The 25186-nt window shown below is 42.7% G+C and overlaps 1 protein-coding gene and 1 long non-coding RNA gene across 3 annotated transcripts in view; one reads left to right on the top strand and one right to left on the bottom strand.

Annotated features, from left to right (window-relative positions):
* Positions 1-887: 887 nt before the first annotated feature.
* GRM5 (glutamate metabotropic receptor 5) overlaps positions 888-25186 on the bottom strand; it is a 598074-nt gene continuing 573775 nt past the window's right edge. The window contains exons 9-10 of one of the 2 annotated variants that reach the window (XM_043451882.1): positions 23587-23682; positions 888-5654 (exon numbers count right to left, since the gene is read on the bottom strand). In XM_043451882.1, the coding sequence (XP_043307817.1) occupies positions 4832-5654; positions 23587-23682 (919 nt within the window). In that variant the 3' untranslated portion in view covers positions 888-4831. The remainder of the gene's footprint in view (positions 5655-23586; positions 23683-25186) is intronic. The other variant, XM_043451883.1, reaches the window with a different exon arrangement.
* Positions 5526-25186, top strand: part of LOC122430928 — a 262437-nt gene continuing 242776 nt past the window's right edge. The window contains exon 1 of the long non-coding RNA XR_006266408.1: positions 5526-5677. This is a non-coding gene — a long non-coding RNA (uncharacterized LOC122430928). The remainder of the gene's footprint in view (positions 5678-25186) is intronic.

Raw genomic sequence — 25186 nt, 5'->3', positions numbered from 1 at the left:
TGAATTAGAGAGTCTGACAAAAAAAAAAAAGGTTTTCTTTTGTTAAGTTCAAACATAGTTTGTATCAACTTATACATGTATAAGAATAAATGTGTATATACATATTAAATGTATACAAATAATACAGGGGAGTAGAAAGAAGATATATTTTAAAAATTTACATTGTCTTTCTTTTCCATACATCATTCATCTAGTCTACATTATGCTTTTGAATTTTAGCTAATTTGTGTTCAGGGAGTGTAAATTTGCTTAAGAATCTATCAAAGTAAAAAGTGATTTAATAAGTAATTTTTTTCCAGAAAAATTATATAGATATGCCCATACATACACACATAAACATAAACATACACATAGAAAACTATATCGATTCGAAAATAAAATATCTATGTTGATGAGTGTAAGTCTGTGTACATATGCAGACACATATACGTATATATATGCACACACATAATCTATATTATTTTTGTGATGCTACTTCTATCAACACAGGTAACTGTGGAACTACACCTATAATTTGTATTGGTATTTTCAGACACATACGAAACTTTTATTCCCTACATGCTTCCTTGTTTAAACATAAGTATTTATTTATGTCTTGAAGGTATTTGCAGGTACCTTTGGGGACAGCGTCTCTGGTGGTTTTGTGCTTAGTCGACATTTACATTTTAATCTACTGTCCGCAGGCTGCTTTGTAAACCCCATAACTCAAATGTGTAGATCATTCAGAATTTAAGGTGAATTAATAGTATGGCTCTTTGGGTCACAGAAAACACTATTACGACAACAATCTAAACATTTAAGGGGAAGAATCTTAAAGTCATATCATAGTTTCTTTTTTAATATTTTTCAAAAAGTAACTGACTTCACAAATACCAGCGCTAACATGATTTAGACAACTGAGAAACAGGCAAGTGTATCTTAAAGTACTAAAATAAAACACATTTATACAAGTACAAAGCAAAACAATGCTGATAGAAATGTTAAACTTTATGAAAAAATCATTTGCAATTCACATCAAAATAATTTAACATTCTCTATCATTTTAATAGCACAAGCTGCAACAACAGAAAAAAAAAGAAAAAGAAAAACATACACGCACACCATCTTAAAACCAAATCAGTTAAAGTGCAGAAAAAAGTAAGTACAAGCACTTGTAGCCCACACAAATCTTTTAGGATTGGCACCATCTCTCTAAAACATCTATATTCTATATAGATTTCTAATTACAACACCACCAGCAGCTGCCATTGAATTCTAGAAATACACACAATATACATAGTATATTTGTTCACATTGGGAAGATCAGTGAATTCAGCCAACTATTTTATACATGCCTCATTCTTCAACAGATAGCAGAGCATCTCTCAGGCTTCAGACCCTCTTTAAAGTGAATTCCAACTTATCTTTACAGTTTTCACTGATCTGTATATTTTTCACAGTATAAAATTGTAAATGGTAACTATTGAGATTCTGACAGCTTGAGGGTTATTAATAAGCTGTGGCTAAATGTGAACTCAGGTAATAACCTTTGAAGTCTCCGAAACACGTACATTTTGCTGGGAGACTAGCACAGGAAATTTTTTTTTTTAAGAGTTTTATTCCTGGTTTGGAAGTCACAGAATTGCAGCAGAGCCATTATACAATTCATTGACAGTCAGAAATAGTTCCTAGTCTTTCTGATCACATGCTGGTAACAGCAGAAACTTGGGAAAGACTGTTACTGACAAGGATTAGCACATTCAGGGGTCTGCTTTTTTCTCTTTGCTTCAGTCAAATCTCACATGGTTTTTCTTTCCACACACCCTCTCTGTTCCCCACCCCTAACCCAGAGAGGTGGTTCTGCTTCTTCGCAGGGCAGATACGGTCTTCTTAGGCGGTCGCCACTGCTTCCCACAATACAGAATGCGTGGACTGCTCAGATAGTCTGTACAATTTGACCGAACCAGGTCTTCTCTTTTTAATCCTGAGACCAAACTGTCCTTATGGTCGCTTTTCTGAAACTCAGCATTTCACTGTACTTTCCCCTTCCCTTGAGTCATGCTGGTCCCACCTGAATTATCACTGGGCACCAGGAACAGATTGTTTTCTAGGAAATTCAATGAAAATAGGTACTCAAATGAATTGTGAAGTTCATATCCTAGCCCTAGAATGAATATTCAGTTCTCTTTTGTACTGTAGATTTAACTTGGAACCTGGTATTAGAATTGGCAAAGAGACAGAGTTAGTATCATTCCAAAATAAAAGATCCCAAGGATGCATTACCAATAATATTATATATTATACAATGTATTGAATGAAGTGGCAAAGGGTTATATAAATACACAGAAAAATACCTCTTGTTCTCCTCTAATTAGATGAATTATTTTTCTTATGTTGACTATTAATTCATATAGAATTATATGATGGCAATTTATTCACATTAAATTTTAATTTCTAATGAATTTTCTCATATGGTAGTATACTTTTAAAGGAAATATGTTACTAAAAAAATAGAAAAGGAATTTGATCATGGATAAAGTCTTAAAAATGTTTTCCTGTTGGTCAACACAGTGAAACTTGTATTGAGAAAACAGTGGAAAACAATATAAGGGTTCTTTGAAACAAATTTAAAAACTTAGATAGAGCATACTTAGAAGGTTTCAATGCCTAAGAAATCAAGACAGTAACCCCCAGGTGAATGCCACCCTTTTGATGAGAATCCAGGGATATTAATATTTACTTCAAAATATTTACATTTGTTTTTCAAGTAGAGGCAGACATTTGCCTTCAATGAAACCACAAAACTTAGCTAGATTGACTGTTTCAAGAGTCTCATAATATTTGGGAACAAGGGGCTCCAACGATGCTATTTTCAAATTTGCACGGGAGGTTTGATTTTTTAAAAAATTATATTTTAGTAAATTAACGTTAGCTTTTAATGTTTTATATTGGGAGATTTGATTTAATATAATTTAATACGAGAATAGTTATCAGGAAAGGTAAAACAGTGTATTTTAAGGTTTAAAAGTAGAGAATGATAAATTATGCTAATAAATATATTTTCATTTCTCAATTCCTTCTTTTAAGTAGATGTGAAATAAAAAATACCAAATAAGGATATTGAGCAAAAGGAAAAAGGTTTTTATTTATTTTTCTCTCTGCTAAAAATATACTTCTGCCTCATAGCAAATCTTTCTCATAAGGCTATCTTTAGTATAAGGCTGGGTCAACTGGACTTTAAATTTATAGGATACATCCTCCTTTTATTACTATCCTTATTTAAAAATCAGAAACATTTGGCACCTGAGGATAGCTGTAATGGGAGGAAGAAAGAAATGACGGTGGATGCAGGCCTTGAGCTGAATTCTATCTACAGGAGCCTATCAGAGCACAGATATGTCTACTATAACTTTAAACCTCTTTTCTGCAGTTTTTAAAAAGTGACAGTAAGTATGAAGTGCACAAAATTATATTCATAATTATTTTAAAAAGGAAAATATTAATAATTGCTTTGCCTCTTTTTGGAATGGCTAAGAAAGATTGTGTGGTTTGTATCTGTTAAGGTTCCTCTGTTTTAGTTTTCTGTATTGCTTTGAAAAATCTACATGTGTCATAGTTCATAGCTGCCCTGTTTAAGCAGCCAAGAAAAGTTAAAATCACTGCTCACTGGCATAGCTAAATCTCTGCTAAGCCGACTTGACAGTTGAAAGTCTCCAGTGTATTAAGATTGTGTTAATTTTCTGAACAGTCCCTCCAATCACGACAGTGTCTTCATTGGGTCTACGGACCACTCTTCCAGTGGTGGGACTTGAAAAGAACAGAGGAGCTCTTTGTGCATCAGGTTCTCAAAAGAAAGGAATGAAGAAGCCCAAATGCATATTTTAAATATTTTAGCTGGCAATGCATTCATAATGAGTGGCCACATTTCATGAAAGAGATAGCCAAGCTGGAGCTCAATTATTATTATTAGAAAGAGAATTTCCAGCTACACAACGCACCCCAGTGAGGGAATTACAAAACAGTATTCCAGAAAATATTTTTTGCTACTCCAGTATTGATTGGCAACATGGTGAAATAGTCAAGAAATCTTCCACTGGTTTTCTTGGTTAATGGAGGTGAACTGAAATAACTAGGTGGAATCCAGGATGCAGGCTTTTGGAAGAGGAGGTCACAACCAAATTGGAAAGTGTCTGGTAAAAGCCCTACATACATCAGCGTGGCCCTCATCACACAGTTGCATGTTGCCCATGGGACACACTCATATCAACGCCTCAGCAAATACTGGGCCCAAGTCTCCTTTCCAAGGTCTTAAAAGAAAGAAAAAGAAAAAAAAAAAAAGAAGAAGAGAAAGGTTGATGTTTTGGTCCCAGATTTTGAGTTTGTTAGAAAATGTACATTCATGTTTGGTGAATCAAAGAATCTTCTGGGAAAAGAATTAAAGTAAACAAACAAAAAAAAATTTTTTTTTTTTTTACAGTTGCTTATTAACTATGCGTTTTCAACCCTCCATTTTGCTGTTTCACACTCCTTGCTTCCCTAGAGCAAAGCACTTGGGATGTAACTGGTTCAACAGACTCCTCGTGAGCCCTCAAAAGTAGAATCGGTGTTTCTTAAAAGCCCATGTTTTCTAAGGCCACTAGAAGAAAATCTGCCGAAAGATTTGTGGTTGGTGTCTTCGTCGGTGGATGGTAGATAGCACTCTTGATCTCGTGTCCACTGCGGGTGTACGCGATGTCTTCCACCTCGGGGTCTTAAGCAGGCGCCCAGGCCTGTCCTTGCTGTCTGTGGGGACACCGGAGGGTCTCGGCTCCTGGGGACGGCGGGGGGACCCCAACGTGGTTTCCCAGGACATTCACAAGGACGAGGAGCTCTGGGTGTAATCTCTGATGATAAGCGTGTCGTACTTGGGAGACGACGGGATACACAGGGCCGACTCGGACACCGGCGAGTTGGGGGTGGTGCTCCCAGAGTCCACCGAGTCCCTGAAGGGGGACGGCGGCGTGAGTGCCACCAGCTCCTCCAGGTCCGCCTTGCCGGCCGCAGCCTCGGGCCCGGCCGCCGCCGCCGAGGGGGAAGGCTCCCGGGCGGCGCCCTCCGCCGGCGGGGCCTCTGCGGCGGGCGGCGGCTGGATCTCGGCGAACGTGGTCATCACGGCGGCGGGCAGCTGCATCTCCGTGGGGATCAGGTAGGCCGAGCAGAGCGCGGCGCCCGCGCCGGGCGCCCCCGGGGCGGCCAGCATCATGGAGTTGAGCTCGCTGATGTTGGCCGTGAAGCGGGTCACCACGCTGCTGATCTGCTCCAGCAGCGAGCCCTGCGACGAGCTGCTGCGCGCCGCGGGCTCCGAGCGCAGCGAGCGCGCGTCCTCGTCGTCGGGGCGGCCGCCCGCGCGCCGGCTCAGCGTGCTGATGGGCGACGGCGCGCGCGGCGCGGCGCTGCGCTCCTCGGCCTCGGCCGCGGCGGGGCGCGCCTTGGGGCCGGCGTCCGGGGGCTCGGGCCCGCCGCCGCCGCCCGCGCCCCCCGCGCCGCGGCCCTCCGTGCTCTTGGGGAAGGGCTTGATGACGGCCGTCTGGTTGGGGTTCTCCTTCTTGTTGATGTGCACCGACAGCCTCTGCCACAGGTGCTGCCCGCGGCTGCTCTTCTCGTTCTGCGCCCAAGTGACCGACTTGCCGTTGGAGCTGCGGAGAGAAGGCAGAGAGAGGTGACTGCGCGCTCCCCCGTGGTGGTGGTGGGGCTGGGGGCCTGTGGGACTCGGTCCGGGGACAGGAGGCATCCGAGGACACCAGGGGAAGAGATCTGGGAAGGGGCTTTTGCTGCCTTTGGGTTCAAGGCTGCTTTCTTGTCTCCGGCCTTCCGTTCATCATTACCGCGAAAGGATGTCGAAGGGGATACTAGGAAGGTTAAAGGGGTTGTTCATGGGAACCCTGGAGGAGGAAATGGCAACCCACTCCGTTTTTCTTGCCCGGGAAGTCCCATGGACCGAGGAGCCTGGCGGGCTGCAGACCACCGGCTCGGAAAACCATCCAAGAGGACTTGGCGACTAAACAATATTGTCAGTTCCGCCGTAGTTCTAGCCTAGCCTGGAGTGTAGCAGTTGGTTAAGTTGCAAACCTAGAAGCAAGGGCTTACAGTATTGTGGTTGTATGTAGACGTGCCCACTACACAGCCCGGGCTTCCTAAAGTGGGGAGCCTCTGAAAGGAAACGTTAGAACTAGGAGCACCCCTCAACCTGATCATCAGAGGGGACCGTAGAGGTAGGAGTCAGGGGTCACCAGGAAGGAGATAGTGGTTCCAATTCAGTTTTTATTCTGCAGGCCAGTGGTTGGTGCATTTAACTAGGGTTTACTGTAAGAACTCCTGACTGGGAACACGGTTTTACTTAGTCTGACTTATGGGGTGGAAAATACAAATTCAGTGAACAGGTACACTGATTTATAATTAGAACTTTTTTTTTACCTCCTAGAAACTTTCCTCACACATTTATTTTTAGGCCTAAAAGTTGAATAACAATTCTGCCAGGGAGCATGCAGTATTATTGCCCTTGGCAGCTGGCATACTATGTTCAAATTAGGGTCTTGATGAGTATTGTCTGACTGACATGGTTTCTTAGAGCCTTTCTCCTGCCTCTCTTTCCCAAGTAGTCCTTTCTGGTCTCCCCTCTGGGAACTGAAATCTGCTCTGCTGAAAAAAGCCTCTAATGAGTTGATGCTTCAGCCTTACAGACAGCCAGCCTGTACCCTCCTTCCCTCTTAAAAAAAAAAAAAAAAAAATGAGACAACTGCCTCTCAGAACACAGACTTTCTATCAAGAAGTTCACCTATGTTCAGAGGATGTGGCCTGACCTTCAGGGAGGTGATAATGGAGAGATCCTGGTGCGATTTACCCCCAGGAAGGAATGTGAGCGCTCTGTAACTTGGGGGTCTGTTATGTCTAGACAGCTCTGTTCTAGGTGCTGTGGACCAAGAGATAGCCCCAGGCAGTCTCTAAACAAAGGCTTTAGCCACCCGATTTGATTATCTCAGCTGGTGGTTATTAATAGCATATGGGACTCACCTGTGGTATTTGTCATATACCTGGGCGGGACCCCAGAGATTCTGATTGTCTAGATTGGGTTCCATGGATCCATGCATTTGACAAGCACTCTGCTTCCCTAAAGTGATTCTGCAGCTGGTGTTTCACAGACTAAGAGACTCTAACAAGAAGTTATCCTTTTTCTCTGAGTTCCTGTTGTTCCATTGGCCTCTTGGCTGAAGAGCTGGCTGGCTTTTGCCACCGAACTGTGTTTGGAGCCCACCTGCCTTGGGGCTGCTGACTGCAACTTTGAGAGCCTCTCTTGCTTGAGACGTCCACTCGGTTGATAACAGACCACTGATTTTACAGCCCCTATGACAAGCATACTTCCTGCCTCTTTGCCACACTGCTTCCCATGTCTTCATCTGTCCCTTTCCACTCTGTGGTCTTCCTGTTTTTGCTCTTTCTACTGAAATCCCAGTCCATTTAATCTAGCCTGTATTTTGCCACCTGGTGTCCTTCAAAATTCTGGAATATGAGATTTCCCCCCAACCCTGCCCCAATGGACATTATTTCCAGGTATAGAAGGGACCCTGCTAACCCGTAAACTTTCCAGAGAGTTTCAGGTTTTCTTTTTTTTTTTGCATGAACCTGACCTGCCACCCTGTATGTTTTCAGTGCCTCACTTTTCTTCTTCCCAAGTGTCCACTAACTTCTAGAACATGGCCCAGGAGAAATGGCCAAATGATGTATGGGATTTGGTTGGGAACACGGTGGCCAGCAACGCCGTTTCTCTCCTGCTGGCAGGATATGAAACAGACAAGTCTGGAGGGACAGTTAGTCTTTCGGGGAGCTGAGGCCACTTTTGCTACAAAGCTCAGATTAGAAGCTAGAAGTATAACTGGATTCACTCTACCAAGCTTTACCCTAGGGAAGCTCTTGCCCCCAGACCACAGAGGTTTTGATGGAACATAACCCTAACAGTCCTGGGTGTTCATTGGAAGGACTGATGCTGAAGCTGAAACTCCAGTACTTTGGCCACCTCATGCGAAGAGTTGACTCATTGGAAAAGACCCTGATGCTGGGAGGGATTGGGGGCAGGAGGAGAAGGGGATGACAGAGGATGAGATGGCTGGATGGCATCACCGACTCGATGGACATGAGTTTGAGTAACTCTGGGAGTTGGTGATGGACAGGGAGGACTGGCGTGCTGCAATTCATGGGGTCGCAAAGAGTCGGACATGACTGAGCGACTGAACGGAACCCTGACAGTGGCAGTCACTGGAATCCCAGGTAGCCAGGCTCCAAGACCCCAGAGCAGGTGAAAAACCTTTGGGTGAATGTGTGGGAAGGAAACAGTCCCCACCAAGTGTAGGGAAAGAGCAAATTAGCCAAGATGGGATGGTCAGGCTCTCTCGCCCCACCGCACGTTTGGTAAGTAATGGTTATGTAACAGCTGCGCTCGCTTAGGGCACTGTGCATGTGCCTCAGGAGGCAGTCACTTGCCCACAGGCTGCTTTTGTTGTGTAGGTATATAGAAAGTGGAAGTGAAGTCGTGTCCGACTCTTTGCAACCCCATGGGTGGTAGCCCACCAAGCTCCTCCGTCCGTGGGGTTTTCCAGGCAAGGATACTGGAGTGGGTTGCCATGCCCTTCTCCAGGGGATCGTCCTGACCCAGGGATCGAACCCGGGTCTCCCACATTGTAGGCAGACTCTTTACCCTCTGAGCCACCACGGAAGCCCCAAGGTATAAATAAGCTCCACCTTAAGAAGCCCTTGGGGCCATGTTAGGGCTGTTCTATGGCTCTGTTAGGCTGGTGAGGCTGCGGAAGGGCTGTGTCCGCTGGGTCAACCAGGAGAGAATACAGCGTGTCTGCCACTGCTACAGCCGCGGTGCCCGCACCCAGAGAATCAACGTGTCTGCAGTTCTTCCAGCTCCTCGCATTTTCTTCCAGCCTCTTAGCTCGCGCCTTGCTCACCACGGGTTCAGTGAACAGTGCAAACAGTGTGATCAGCGAGATGGTTGGCATGGCCGGCAGGATCAGCCAGACACCAGGCCGCCTGTGCAGGGGACCGCCGCCTTTCCTGGCCGTGTCTCTGCTCACAGAGTGGGGGCCTGTGGTCACACACGAGAGAGCGCCGCAGGCAATCTGAATAACTGGAAACGGACACAGGAGACGCCGGAGACACGAGTCCCTGACTGGACACTTCATTGCCTTTCTTGGGTCATGGGGTATTTTTTTTTCCTCCAAAGCACATAGGAATTAAGAGAAAGCCGACCCTACGACATTAATCAGTTTACTAGTAGAATGTGGTTTCCATGACCTTATCTGTCTTGTTCTTTGGCGCACAGCAAGATCTTAAGGGTTTGATGGAAGGTTAGGATTTTTAAGCCAACAGGGCCATTGTGTGGTGTCCTGGAAAGTACAGTGGACAAAGGATTCTAAAATCAGTGTTCTAATTCTGGATCTGTCATTCTGGATGCTAACAAAATAATAATCTCCTTAAGTCTCAATAAAAAAGCAGGTGGTGTAGACTTCATTTGGTGAAGACAGTTCTAAGGATTAAAGGAAACAACGAAAGTAAGAAGGTATCTAAGAAGTTATTTTTTGCATTCTATGTGAATGCAAAGTTTCAAGAAACAAAAATAATATCTACAGTTGGCCCTCTGTATCTGCGGTTTCCCGTCCCTGGCTTCAACCCAAAGCAGTCGGGTCTGCTGTTGGTTGAATCTGTGGATGCGAAAGCTGAGGATACTGAGTGCCAACTGCATTCATTTCACGGTGCCGTTTATGTCAGGAGTGTGAGCAGTTGGGCCTTTGGTTTCCATGGGGACTCCTAGAATCCATGACCAGGGGATATGGAGGGCCCACTCTTCCCTGTGCTGTCTTGAGCTCTGCTTGAGGAAGCGAGAATTCAGTGCAAAGTCAGTATTTATGGTGATGCCATAACACATTTCTGGCTGTTCTTCCGTAACCTGACCGACTGTACCCAGCTGTGGAGTTACATAGGGCTTTATCTGTGGCATGCCTTTCCTCATCCTAGCTGTCTCCTTGGGTGACCACCTCTACTCCACTCGATTCAACATCATTCCACTTTCAAAGTTTACTTCTTCCTGCTCTTTCATTTGCACTCCCGCCTCTGCCTTTTTCTTCCTTTTTGCCTAAATAGTTCCTTTTCTTTTTTTTGAACTTTACCTTCATTGCTGCTGCTTGAAGGAAGATTGCCTGACGCCGTCCCTGACCGGGTTAGATTCCTAGAGTCCCTGCCTTAGGCACTGAGTAACTTTGTGGTGTGTCCATCTCATCCTCTGTCCATGAAATTCTCCAGGCAGGAATACTACAGTGGGTTACATTTCCTTCTCCAGTGAATCTTCCTGACCCAGGGAGTAAACCATGCCTCCTGCTTAGCAGGCAGATTCTTTACCATGGAGCCACCGGCAAAGCTCCATTGCCTGCTCAGTAATATTTTTTGGCTCATAATTGAGTGGATAAATCCTTTCCATTCTTAAAAAGTCATACATTCATAATTATTTTTGTTAGAATTAAGTTTTAAGAATTTAATATTAATGAAATTTTATTTGTTTTGTCATATGGACTCATCTTTTTATATAACTCACTGTAATCATTAGTACTCAGTGTATACAGAGAAAAGATTATTTCATAAATGAAGTAAAAAACACAGATCTTGATATCCATCATGAAATACACAAAGGAAGTGTTGATTTCTTTTTTGTCCTTCTTGTATCTGTTTGAGAGAAACTTCTCAGTGATGAAAGTTTATTGAGGCAGTATGATAGGAGACCCAAAATGTGGCTACAAGAGCTGGCCCCGACTGATGTTGGGCAAATCACTTAATACCTTTGAGCCTATTTGCTTAGTGGTAAAAAATAGAAGAACCACTCTTCCTCATCTCACGTGATTTCTGGGAGGAACCAAAAGTGTAACTATATATTAGGGTACTTTATGAAGCAGAGCACCTCTGCAAGGGGTTAGCACCATCAAACCTTCCACTCAGTGGAGGTAAAATGTTGTTTATCATTAATAGTATTTAGACTGATATATTTTACATGTGTGTATATATATTGTTGCGGTTCATGGGGTCAGAGAGTCGGACATGACTTGGAGATGGAACAACAACTATATATATGTGTGTGTGTGTACACATATAAAGTATCAGGATTATACGTTTGTCCTAGCACATGAGGTAAGAGAAAGGACTGAGGTTTCTTTACTTGTCTATGGCATTTCACTTTCTCAGGTAATTATTTTGGGCATTAGCAAAGGAGGAAGAGGAAGGAGGATTGGAGGGAGAGACAGAACCAGTGTTTTGCTGCATCTGGGAAGGAGAACACACTGGCCACAAAAAAGAAGAGAAAGCAAGGACCTTGCTCTTCGCAGGCCCGAGTTAGCCCTATTGCCATATGTGATACTGTCTAGTCTGTAGTCTAATGTTCTCTTTTTTATGATGATTTGGTCTTTATCTCTGGAGAAAGAAAAACAGCAAAATTCAACATTTCAATAATGTTATTAGAGGTTTGGGTTTTTTGTTTGCTTTCTTTTTGTTTACATTCTGGGGCTGCCAAAATAACCCTTTCTACTTTTATTCTCAAAGTTTGTTCTCCCAACTTCATCTCTTCCATGTGGGACCCTTGAATAATTTATTCATTTCAGGCAGGCTCTGAATGTCAGCTCAATGACCTCCCGATTCCTTGATTCATCTGCCAAAACCTGCAGAAATTAGAGCACACTGCCATGGTGCGCCATCATTAGGAAGCAGAAGTTAATAAAGAGAGAGTTTGACTGTCAATAAAGGCCATGAAATTTAGAATTTTTGTGTTCATTTTAAATGGCTGTTGAATAGTCTGATTTTTTTCCCCCTCAGAACTCATTTAGTTTTATTAATGGCATGTAAGCAATTAAAATTCTCGGACTGTTTTACTAAATTAAAAAAACTGGGCCTTTATCCCCTCCTTTGTTATGTGGTTTATTAACACTTTCCCGAGTTGCACAGTTGTAGGGCATAAGAAAAATTAAATATTGAATATATCCTCTGAAAATCCAAACATTCTTGTTATGAAAAACCTATCATTACTAACCTCTCTTGTTTGTGATTTTGAATTCAGGGGTAGCTGAGAGAGAGGTATAGTAAGGTTATACTTACCATATATAAAAAAGAACTTCCTAATATAAAAATGTATTCAAAAAATACAAAAACCTTATAACATCATTAGCAAATATATCTTTAGAGTTATATTAGACAACATTAGATCAATAAAATAATTTCATTACTATTATAAGCAGGAAATTTGTAATTGCAGTTCCATTTTCTGAACATTTTCTTAAACTTAAAAATCAGTATTTTGCTTTCAATAGTTTTGAATTACAAAGTATGGAAATACAGTTTTTTTTTTAAAATACTGAGGAATCTGATATTGTTTATATTCAGACATTCTAAATTATATGGAAGAATTTCTTTCTGAGCTTTGCCTAAAACCTGACATCTTGATTTTGACAGTTACACTGAGAAACGCACTATAATATATAAGAAAATGGCAGAATCATCTATATAAATTTACCCAGTTACGGCGTAAATGGATGTAAATAGCCGGCTTGCTGTCAAGAACAATTTAAATGGCCAGGGTGATGTATGCATTAGAGATGCACGTATAGAGAAAAACACTTGAGTAAATGGAAATGAAGTCAAGGACTAAATTACCTGATAGAGACGTAATAATCAAAGCAATAACATCTATTTTCATAGTGCTTTATAAAGCACTTTTAGAAACACTGACTGTCAGAAGTTGATAGGATCAAAGTCTTTATCTTCCTTCCAAAAATAAGAAAATCAGGGCTCAGGGAGATTAGGTGATTTACCCAAGGTTACACAGACAGTGGCAAAGTGTGGACTAATATGTCATGATTTTTCAAGTCCATTTTCCATGACAGTACATTGCCAGATTTGCTTTCTGAAGTGACCTGTCCTTATTCCGTGGAAGAGCGGCCTCAGATGTTATCTGGTGATGATATGTGTTTTTAAGGAGATAAATTATTGATTTATATTCTCTTTTATTTACCCCATATCTCTTTACTTTTCACGTATTTTCCAATTTCAAGAAAACACCCTGCATATCTCTTTGGTGCTAACTCAAATAGCACAGGTTGATTGAGCACCTGTATTGGTCAAGGATAATGATGAAGGCATTTGAAGCTTGCAACCATATAAGTTAATATTATCAGCCTTTTTTTTTTCCATGCTGTAATTCAACAAAAGACATTGTCCTCTATATGCATAGATGCATGCTAAGTCACTTCAGTCGTGTCCAACTCTGTGGCCTGTAGCCTGCCAGGCTCCTCTGCCCACGGGATTCTCCAGGCAAGAATACTGGAGTGGGTAGCCATTCCCTCCTCCAGGTGTACTCTCTATAATACACTTATTTTCTCTCTGACTTATTTTGAAATACCAGTAAATGAGAGGGGTATAATGTCAAGGATAATCTTAAATCTGCACTGTTTTGAAAATTTTGATATTTCAACTAATATTGGTAATAAGATCTTTGTGATACATTTGCCAATGATTTTGATTCACCTGAGCTTTTTATATTGTGGTTGGGGGTTCTTGATATGAGACTTCCCTCAAAAAGGGTATAAGTGAATTCAAGAGAGAGCACATTTATGGAAGAAGGCTAGCACTGTGAGTTACAGGATTCTCTGATGGAGGTTGTTTTTCTTTTCCCTAGGACCTTGAGATGAGGAAGCAGATGGACAGAAGGAAGGATGCTAAGCATGAGCTGAGTGAGGGATGGTGGAGTGTGGGGACAAGCGGTCAGTTTACTGAGCTGCTAGAGGGTACAAATCACAAGGGGTTCAAAACCTCACAGGAGGAAGAAACCATTTCCCATGGGAGGGGATTGGCCAGGGAATGCTGTCAGCGTACATGAGACAGAGTGCATCTAGGTTTTGATATATATTTATTTATTTATTTGACTGCATGAGGTCTTAGTTACAGAGACTTAGTTATAGCACATGGGATCTTGTTCCCTGACCAGGGTTTGAACCCGGGCCCCCTGCATTGGAAGCAGAGAGTCTCAGCCACTGAACCACCAGGGAAGTCCCTAGGTTTTGAATAATTTAGGTAGGTTATGGCAAGATCCAAAGAGAGAATGTCAGGAATTGCTCTTCAGAAAGGTTCGCAATGACGGAAGTCCAGGAATCCACAAAGAGCTTTCCAAGAGATAACCAGTAGTCCAGCTGGACTGTGTGGGGTAGAGTTAAGAAGTTAAGGAATCAGAAGGTAGTGTTTAGACTTTTTTGTCTGCTGTAAAAAGTCTTGGCCATCCCAGACCTACAAGAATCTTCTTTCTCCTACTTTCTTTTGCTCTTTTAATAACTCAGTAGTAATCAGCCTTGGGCTTATTACTAATAGTGTCTGGGATAGATGGGTGATCTGCTATATTAGGCCAGAGAGTTGCTCTCATTGCTAGGGTGTACATGCTCAGTCTCTCCAGCTGTGTCCAGTCTCTGAGAAGATGATATGTTGGGACAGGAGGAAAGTAGAAAAGGTCTTAGCTTCTTTGAGCACTAGTTATAATGATGGGTTTTTATGATGCTGTTGCTCTTGTTCTGTCAACAACTCATATCTGGCTCTCTGTGACCCCCTGGACTGTAGCCCGCCAGGCTCCTCTGTCCATGGGATTCTCCTGGCAAGAATACTGGAGTGGGCTGCCATTTCTTCCTTCAGGGGGTCTTCCTGACCCAGGGGTTGAATCCGAGTCTTCTGCATTGGCAGGTGGATTCTTGACCAGTGAGCCACCTGGGAAGCCCCTCATTCTTAGATGCCCATGTAATCTACAGGATTGATCAATCAGTAAATGATTATATAAAGAAATACACATGGCTTTTCTGTGTTAAACTTCAAGTGGAAGAATTCCCTTCCGTCCTTTAATATTTCATGCATTTGATCTTCTTTCTTGAGCTCAACTAAAACAGTTGAACAAAGGAACCATGCATGCTGTAATCATCTTTAACCTTCACCACAGCTTCATCCATTGACCTGACTCCTCATCTGGTCCCTAGTCCTGGCCCTACTTCAGGAAAATATTCAAGCCTAATTAGTATTTAACTTAGTCTTTCAGGCAGTGAGAAGAAGATTGATATAAAAAATAGTGGTAGCCAGGGTAGATTTAAGAGCTTGTTTTAAGAGGGTAGGATACAGTGTGAAGATGCTAACAGGTGTGGCCAAAATGAGGATAGAAAGGAACATGTGGATGTGAAAACTATTGTGGGAAAAAAAAAAAAGACATTTGTCCTTATGTGTTGAGTTTTTCTTGTTGGTATTAGAGGAATTCAGAGAAAAGGTTGCTCATGGGGGAAGAAGCTCAAAGAAGGATTTGCAAATAAAGTGGAGCTTACCGAGGCCTGAAAGCCTAGGGAATGTTGAAATAACATGGATAAACAAAATCCAATTGATATGTGTCATGCATATATGGCAAAGAAAATAATTCCATGTGTTTAAGCCTATGCAGCCCTTCCAAGAACCCCGTGGTGGACTTCTGCCTCTCTTTTAAAGTAGTTGGAGCGAGAGCAGTGGCTACATGCTTCTAGCATGGTTCTCTCCGAGGACATCTCTTAGTAAGCATTTAGTCCCTAATAAAACCCTGGTGGGAGGAGAAGCAGTCAGCCCTATTTTAAAGGTCTTTGGTCGAATAGCAACAGGAGGCCTTTTCAGTACATCCCAGGTCCATTCAGGTGGTTTATTAAAGCGCCTGATGGTCTAGTATTGCTGCTGCTTTTTTAAAAAATCTTTTAAATTACTTTTTATTGAAGTATAAATAGTTGATTTGCAATATTTTATGAGTTTCAGGTGAATGCCAAAGTGAGTCAAAATTTTTATAGATTATATTTCATTTAAAGTCACTAAAAAATAATGGCTGTCTTTTCCTGTACAATATAGCCTTATAGCTTATTTATTTTCCCCCTCCCCCCAGTTTATTTATTTTATACATAGTAGTTTATAGTATTGTGGCTTAACTGCAAGATTTTATAAAGAGGAAGCATCCAATCAAGGGCAGGCAAAAGTGTGTGCCAAGCAGAGGCAGTTTATTGAATGATCACAGAGTTTTCTTTCTCAAGTTAAGCTGTTTCTTTCGATCCATAATTCAGTAACCTGGACTCTAAACTCCTCCTCATACTGAGATATGTGTTCTAGGCTTAGCTGAGGTGCTTCAGCTGAGAAGTTTTTTCTGAGATAGGAAATGATTTTTTTTTTCCTCCGAGCAATCACTGTAGTGCCCAGATTGCAACTGAGCAGAGAACAAAAGAAGATACAGCTGTCTGTGCCTCTGCTGCACCGTGCAGTCAGGAAGACTTAGCGGAAGAATCCAGCTTGATTTAAGCCTTAAATAAAATATGGGATTGGGATTGGTGGCGAAGGAGAGTCCTGTAATGATAACAGCTCCCATTTGAATAGAACTTTCTACTTCACAAGGTGTTTTTCCCTATGTTGTTATATTTGACCTTCTCAACAGCTGTTTGACATGCACTTAGTGACATAGCATTTTTCATGATAGGTCTGTTCCTGCAGTAAACCTGGAGCCCTCCTGGGCAGCAACTGCACGTATCTCCTGTGCTTAGGATGGTGCCTGGTACAGAGCAGGGGGCTGGGAGTCTCAAGACAAAGTGGAAGTGAAAGTGAAGGTGCTCAGTTGTGTCCGACTCTTTGCGACCCCATGGACTGTAACCTACCAGGCTCCTTCTTCCGTGGGATTCTCCAGGCAAGAAGACTGGAGTGGGTTGCCATTTCCTCCTCCCTTTCACTTTAAGAAGATGAAGTCAGTTCTTTCGCCTTGAATGCTTGGTATAGACAGGTTTTACTAACTTGTGTTACAGGTGCAAAAACTGAGGTTTATGGAACTTAACTAAATTGTCTAACTCAAAAGGCAGAACAGGGCCTCAAACATGACCCTAAATGAAGATCACAGCCACCACGCAGTATTGTCCCTGTGAAGGGCCAAGATGCATGCTGAACTGGGGGGCTGACAAGATATACCTTTGTGGAGCAGCAAGGGCAATGGCAGCGCCAAAACCTGCTGATAAATTCCAAAGCTCTGTATCGACATTCACCTGAACATCGCAGAGATGACTCCTGAGGGACTGTAGGATAAGAGAACTTCCCTGGAATTTTACAGCAGTTGCTGAAAAACTAATTCCTTCATTTTTTTTTTTTTTTGGCCACTCATTGTGGCATGTAAGATCTTAATTCCCTGACCAGGGATCAAACCCATGCTGCCTGCAGTGGAAGCACGGAGTCCTAACTACTGGACTGCCAGGGAAGTCGCCCAAACGGTTTCCATTTAGACAAAAGATTCCTTTTGACCTTAGTTGAAGCGCTTCAAGTAATGCGTGTAGCTTAGATCTGATGTGTGAAGAGTACTTGAAGTTCGCGGCTTGAATCCCTCTTGGACGTCTACCACTGACCTGCTTATTGTTAACATCTATAAAAGAGCTCCTCATTTAAGAAAGCAGTTTTTTGGATTATTTTTTCTTTTCACATAAAATGGACACATGCCACAGGTGGGAGGCACAGTTCTGATTCCATTCCCTTTGGGATGCTTCACATGCTTCGTGATGTATCTCTGCAACCTTACCTCCCTCCCTCCCTCCCTCCCTCCTTCCCTCCTTCCTCCCTTCCTTGTATTATCGTAAGGACACTTAAAATGAGACCTACCCTCTTAAATTTTTTAGTGGACAACATAGTATTATCACATCATACCTGTTTGGGTAACTATTAAACAACAACAACAAAAACAAGGGATAATCAATGTTTCTAAGGATGTGGAGAAATTGGAATCCTTGCACATTGTTGGTGGGAATGCAAAACATCTGTGGACAACAGTATGGAAGTTCCTTAAAGAATTGAAAACACTGCAACCTGATCCAGCAATCCTACTTCTGGATATACATTAAAAAAAAAAAAAAATTGGAATTAGGATCTCAAAGAGGTATTAGTACCTTTGTGGTCACTGAAGCATTATTCACAGTAGCCTAACAACCTAAATGTCCATTGATGGATAAATGGATAAAGAAAATGTGTCCTTTCTGAGGAGTCATTGTTGCAAAGAAGACATAAAAATGGCCAACAGGTACATGAAAAGGTGCTTATCATTAATTATCAGGGAAATGCAGGTCAAAACCACAATCAGGCCATGCCTGCTAGAATGGCCACTATCAAAAAAGAGAAGAAATGACAAGCCTTGATGAGGATAGGGAGCAAAGGGAACCCTTGTACACTTTGGTGGGAATATGAATGGATGCAGCCACTGTGGGAAACACTTTGGAGGCTGCTCAAAAAATTAAAAAATCACACTATCATATGAATCCAGCAATTCCACTACTGGGTATTAATCCCAAAGAAATGAAATCAGTATCTTGAAAAGATATCTGTACCCCCATGTCTGTTGTAGCAGTATTTACAATGGCCAAAATATGGAAGCAATGTAAGAGTCCATGGGCTTCCCAGGTGGCACTAGTGGCAAAGAACCCACCTGCAAAGGCAGGAGGTGTAAGAGATGTGGGTTCAGTCCCTGGGTCAGGAAGCTCCCCTGGAGGAGGGACTGGCAACCACGCCAGTATTCTTGCCTGGAGAATCCCAAGGACAGAGGAGCCTGGTGGGCTACAATCCATGGAGTCGCAGAGTCGGACACGACTGAAGCGACTTAGCACTAGCACTGAGTCCATTGGTGGACAAATGGATAAAGAAAATGTGGTTAAAAAATAATATTCAACTTATTCTATTTAGAAATAGAAGGAAATCTTGCCATTTATGACAACATGGATGAAATGCGAGGGCATTATATTAAGTGAAATAAGCTAGAGAAAGACAAATACTGTTATGATCTCATATGTCCCATGGAAAGGAAAAATATCTTGCTTATAATGTTTTTGTGAGAACTTGATGTATAACATTTGTGAAGGGACTACCAGTGTCTGATGCACAGTAATTACAATAATGGCAGCAATTGTTATTAGTTTTATTTGTTTTAGAATATCTCTGAATATGTTAGAATGTTAATTTGAAGTTGATGTTGGGGAGGAATGAAGACAAGACTATTGCAGCTATCCTCACCTATTGCTCAGCAACCAGCTGGCCTCTGCTATGCTGCAAAGCCGGACTCTCTCTCTTCTATGGGCCCTGAAGTTTTTCTTTATGGCTTTTGTTGTAACGTCTGTTTTTTCTGATATGAGTATTCGGACCCCTGTTTTTTTGTCATTTCCGTTTGCATGAAATATTTTTTCTAACCCCTTACTTTCAGTCTGTTTGTGTGCTCTGCCCCAAAGTGGGTCTCTTGTAGGCCACATGTTGTAGGCTTTTCTTTTTTAAACAATCTGCCACTCTATGTCTTTTGATTGGAGCATTTTATGGACTCTGAATTTTGTATAACTGTGTGTCTAGCCATTTCTGAACATTTATTATTATTTAGTTTCTATTACTCTTAATTCTGTTTGCATTGGCATAGGTTACTATTTATACTAAATGAGGAGTTAATCTGATAAATAATTATTTTTGGGGGGAAGAGTTCCACATTGCTTTGCAGTGATCTGTTTTTCTGACTCTGTTCCTCAGTGGACAGTGAATTTTCAAAGGCATTAGTCTTGACTTGGTCATCCATTCACCTTGAGTCTTGTCAGTGCTTGACTCATAGTAGAAGCTCAATAATGAGCATTATATGGAGGAAGAAATAATTGAATGAATGAAAGGCAAAAGAATCCTAGCACAGATATCATGTTTTGGGGTTACTTTCAAATCTGAGCTCCTTATTCATTTAATAATGACTCTTATGATGTCATTGTTACTGGATTCTCCAAGGAATTATTAGATATTTATACCCACTAATATTAGATGCTGCATCTACTAGGTGAAAATCAGTTAATCAACTGATTGGGGATTGATCTTTCTTTCACATAATTGATATCATGACATAACAACAGTAAAAATCACCCCTTACCACCCTCCTTCCCTCAAGCACTGAATGGGCTTTAGATCTATTTCATTTGTTGAAGGAGGGCCCTTTCTCAGAGACTGGGAGACTCAGAGTGGCTGTGCCTCTCCATCACGGAGTCTAACATGAGCACATCAGAATGCAGACTTAAGAAGCACAGAAGTGGAATCCCCCTGCTGAGACGGGCGGTGATGACATTCATTGTTGAGGTTCTAGTCATTCCTGGGGGTGAATCATCTCTGTATGAACTCCCACGTTACAGAGTTTAGAGAATTCCCCTTTCTTAGAGCATCTCCCTGTTTAGGACTCTCTTTCACTCCTCCTGCAATCAGGAAGATTACTCTGAAACACAGACTGTCCACTGTTAAAGTATGAACAAATGACAAATTATGCTACAGTCAGACGGAAAAAGAAAGTTCACCCAAAGGGAAAACAGTGACATAGTGTTTCAGGAAGCTAGACTGTTCTGGGGACATACAGCGTTCCGATTCCTTTCCAAGCGTGGGAGGGGATAGGAGGAGGAGGGAGGGGGAGGCGTTGTCTCCAGGCCCTGCCAGCGCTGCTGACAAGGTCACGCTGTTCTGCTGGGCTGTGACTGCATGCCTTGTACAATTGCTCCTCCTCTCCTGCTAAGCAGTGTGGCTCACAAGGACTGCCCTGGGCGTAAATTCATAGGATCCAGCCCACTCTGTAGTTTGTGAGTTGCAGGTTGACATTCCTGGTTTTCTGTGGTGGTTTGAGCTTCCCTTAGCCCCTCCCTGGGACTGGCTGGGCTTGATGGTGGCCACAGAATCACCCCCAGTGTTTGCAGAGTAAACATGATGCCTGCCTGTGACTCTGGGAAGCAACTGGGGGACGGAGTGGGAGTGGATAAGAAAGAGGGCTTATCAGCGGATACAAAACGTATCTACCAAAGTCTTGTGTAGGTATTCTGTTTCCAGCCCTTCCATTTCTATTTCTGAGCAAGCAACTTGAGATTAACTACTCTAACCCCTTATTTAGAAATAGTTTACACTGCAGTGGTCTTCCCTCTGGTATCTTAATATCTTTCTCTTAATATTCATGTTAAGCTTATTTCTTCTGGGTAAATATATTGGTGTGCATATTGATATGAACAACTATAAGGACTCCTTCCATAGACTCTTTCTCTCTGTCAGTTTTTACGTGATGCTAAAGAAATGAGAAGAAAAAGTAGGAAGGGAAGGTCATTTGTTTCTTCTTAACTGTTCTTAATCTGTGGGGCTAAGGTGTTTGCTCCAACGGAACTGTCTTTGGCGCAACGTACACTGTTCCCCTCTGCCTGCCAGGACATATCAGTGTAATAAGCCTCGCCATTACCTTGGCTTTATACAAACAAATGCTAAATGATGTCTTCCTATTGTAGGGAAACAGACCATTCCAGTGTAGACACCCTGCGTGGCTACCTTTGTAGATCTGGACCTGAACCAAGGAAGCTGGTGTCCCCTTACTCACGCTCTGTCTTCTCACCTGTTTTCAATCAAGGCAGCCTTGAGCAAATTAATCACTAGTCTGATCAGACTTGAGAGTTCGAGGCGCTGACCAAACCCTCTTGAGAATACTGCATGACAGAATTGAAACCTGATGTTTGCCATGAATAGCTCCACGTCATCTCCTACACAAATGGATTATTTCAAAACACAAGTTTATGGACTGACTAAATCAGAATGACCTTGGAAACTTGTTACACTACAGATTCCTAGGTTTTGCTTCAGTGTATATATATATATATATATATATATATATATATATATATATATTTTAACTTTTTATTTTGTATTGTGGTAAAGCCGATTAACAATGTGGTGATAGTTTCAGGGAAACAGCAAAGGGACTCAGCCATACGTATACATGTATCCACTCACCCCCAAACTCCCCTCCCATCCAGGCTGCCACATGACGTGGAGCAGAGTGCCCTGTGCTATATACTCTAGATCCGTGTTATCCATCTTTGCCTCAGTGTATTTGACAGGCAGTCAGGTTTGCTAGGTTTGGGAGGTCCATCCGAGACAGTGCTTCAAATCAGAAGGCACTTTGGACAGAGCCCCTGTGCTCGTCTGGGACAGTGTTTTCACCTTGTCCTGCCAACCCTGACACTGTCTGGATGGTTTTCAAGTACAGGAATTACACCACTTTCTCACATCTGAATGGAAGGACACTAGGAGCCCCAGTACCAGTCTGTTGAGTGACCCCCACAAAATGATCCATTGGTGGTTATCTTCCAGATACACTGGGATCTAAAGACGGCCGTATACAGGGGCATAAGGCCATCAGATACACCCGTGTGCACATGTACGTGCCTACACATACACATGCTCTCACTGTCTTGTGCTGGGAGCAGTGGATGAAGTCAGTCAAGCTCTTGACCAGGCTGCTAGGAACAATGACTCAGGCTATACACCGCACAGGTCAGGACACCATTTTCACAGACTGCAGTGTGAATGGCCTTCCAAAAGTTGTGCCAGTGTCCTTGTAGAAACTTAGGCATTATTTTGGAAACCAAAAGAAACCCACTGCCGCGGAATCGAACAGTGTTGGGGAGTGAAAGTTCAGTGGGATTGGATTCTCTCGTTGCTCTGCTCTCAGCACATGCACACACGTGTGTGCATACTGCACTCTCTGCACATCCCCTTTCCTTTAACCCAGGCCGATTTGCGAGAGCTTCCCTTCCACACAACAGACAGATGGACTGGGAAATGCTATAACAAATTAGGGGTGGGGAGCTAGTTCGTGGTGATCAGTTTCCCAACTCAGGGCTCCTCCAGCCTCCTGGGACCATTTAATGCCAGCCTTGACAGTCTTTATCTCCAGAGCCCTCTTCTTTGAAACCCAGTCCCATGCAATAAAGCACGATTATTTCATGCAACACAGCTCAGTCGATGCTCATAATTCCAAGTACCCCCGTTTCCTGGGCACAGCTCGATTGGGAAGGCCTCGTGGGAAGGAACATGCAGAGCGCAGCGACACGGGGCGTTCACCACCAAACACAGAGGAGGAAGGGAGCTGCAAAGCTACAGTAGCTAGAGGAGGACTAGCTTTCCTGATGTCCGTTCACAAAGAGCCGCTGGCCTCTGTGGTTCGCTTGTTTGGCCTGGCGTTTGCCCTTGGCTATGAGTTGACTTTTGACTCAGTGCAAGTTAGATTAATTCCCAGGCTTGTGAGATCAGGGCTGAATCTTTCCCTCCATTGCAGTCCTTCCCTCAAAACCAGTCCTAGGTTTTTGCTGTTTAATTTTTGTCAAGCGACTGGATGGTTCTGAGTTTCCTCCCATCTCTTCCACTTTGCAAACTCCACAGAAGCGTTTGACCAGTACGTTAAGATCCACAGGGCCACTGACTGTGAGCTAAGGCTTCAGACATGCAAAGCGCACAGCCCTGGGGAACAGCAGCGTCTGGGACAGGAGGCTCCCGTCACTTCTTGTGAGGACGGTGTGGGTTTTGCAAATCAAACCTGGGCGGAGGCCCAGGTTGGACACACTGCCTGGGAGGCAGGGCTGGGCAAGGACCCGGGCCAGGGAGCCACCTGTTCCTGCAGCTTGCAGACACGTAGTTCACACCACCTCAGGCCACTCACGTTTTGCTTACCTGCTCATGGTTGCTCTCCCACCATTCCCCATACTCCCTTTGGGGGTGAAACACTCTATTTCCGACTTGTGCTGGGCCAGCCTCCTGTCTTTGTACCTGGTGAGCGTGAACAAGGACAGGAGCAAACAGAAAGATGTGATTGTGGGCTTCACTGGCTGGGCTGAGGGAGAGCTGGGCTCTGGAGGGTGGCCCCGCAGCTGAACGGGGCCCCTGCTTTCACCGTGGTGGCTGACTGGTGATGCTGTAGATGGTATGCGGATCACACTGCAGGGCCATTTTGTTACTTCTTGGTTGAACCACATGCGGTCTACCCTTTTAAATTGCCTATTGATCATATTTAATAATCTATGGTAAAAGGAACATAATTCATAGCATCTAACGAAAAGATGAATGTCAGTAAATCAGAATTTACTTAATGTTTACCATGTGTCAGTCATGATGCTGGAATTTGACCTAAATGCAGTCCTGGCAACAACTCGTGGCAGAGCCTCTTTTTTTTTTTTATTATTATTATATCCATTTTACCAAAGCAGAAACCTAAGATTATAAGGATTGAGCAGACTGATCAAGGATTTGAACACAGGAAGCTAAATTCAGAACCTGCACTTTTAGCTATTATAATGTGTTGCCTCCTAGTTTAAAAAGTCATCTGTGTCATTAATGAACCTTCACTGAGTACTACTATGTCTGTGTGTTATACTGGAAACTGGTGATGCCAAAAGAAAAGAGATGTTCCTTCCATGTAGGAGGTTTATACAACCTTTAAACTGACGTGTGACCGTCAGTACTCTGCTGCCTGCATTGTGGAGGGTGGTTCAAACAGCTTTTACATCAGAGTTGGCAATTCAGCGCACCTGGAAGGTACTAGAAGTTTCAACTAAAATTTGTGATTTCCAACATTTGTCAGCTACATGGTGCATCAAGATGAGCCCTTGTATTTGTATGCCAGTTTTCAGAGCCTACATGCTTTCACAGAAATAATCTCTCTTTTATTCATCAGTTTAAGCCTGTGGGGCTAATTAAAGAGGCACTGTTATCTTCATTTGCCAAATGAGGAAACAGACTTACTTAACTAACTTGACCAGAATCACAAGCCTACCTAGTTGAGAGGAATCGTCTGTAGAGCTTGTAAGGGTCCAAGACTCTTAAGATTTACTGTGTTTATTACATTTTCCCTCCTAAATCAGGAGCCTGACCTGGTGCCATGTCATCCATGTTCCTGGTATTCAGCAGGTAGTGATAGAGTGTCTTACTTTCAGAAGACTTGTTTGCCCTTGATATAGTTACATTTTAGAAAAGTTTCTTTTCCTTCTGTTTCACTATTAATATTAAATAAAACAATAAGCAGTAGAATTATCATCATTATTTGTTCTGGGATAAAGGCCTTTCTCATAACGCTGATTTCTTCTAAGATGTTAAAAGTATTTAGCATCTGAGTGAAAGTGAAATGGCCTATTAAATGAAGCAAAATAGATCACCTTCTTCAGTAGATGTTAGTTGAGCATCTATTAAATTCTAGAAATTGGGCTTTGTTCTGGGGATAGAGAGATAATTAACCCACAGGTATTGCCTCGTAGAGCTCACCATCTCTTGGGAGAAG

This window comes from Cervus canadensis, chromosome 29, assembly GCF_019320065.1.
Source record: "Cervus canadensis isolate Bull #8, Minnesota chromosome 29, ASM1932006v1, whole genome shotgun sequence".
Taxonomy (NCBI): domain Eukaryota; kingdom Metazoa; phylum Chordata; class Mammalia; order Artiodactyla; family Cervidae; genus Cervus; species Cervus canadensis.
Note: the sequence above shows the minus strand (reverse complement) of the source record. Positions and strands in the feature narration are given on the sequence as shown.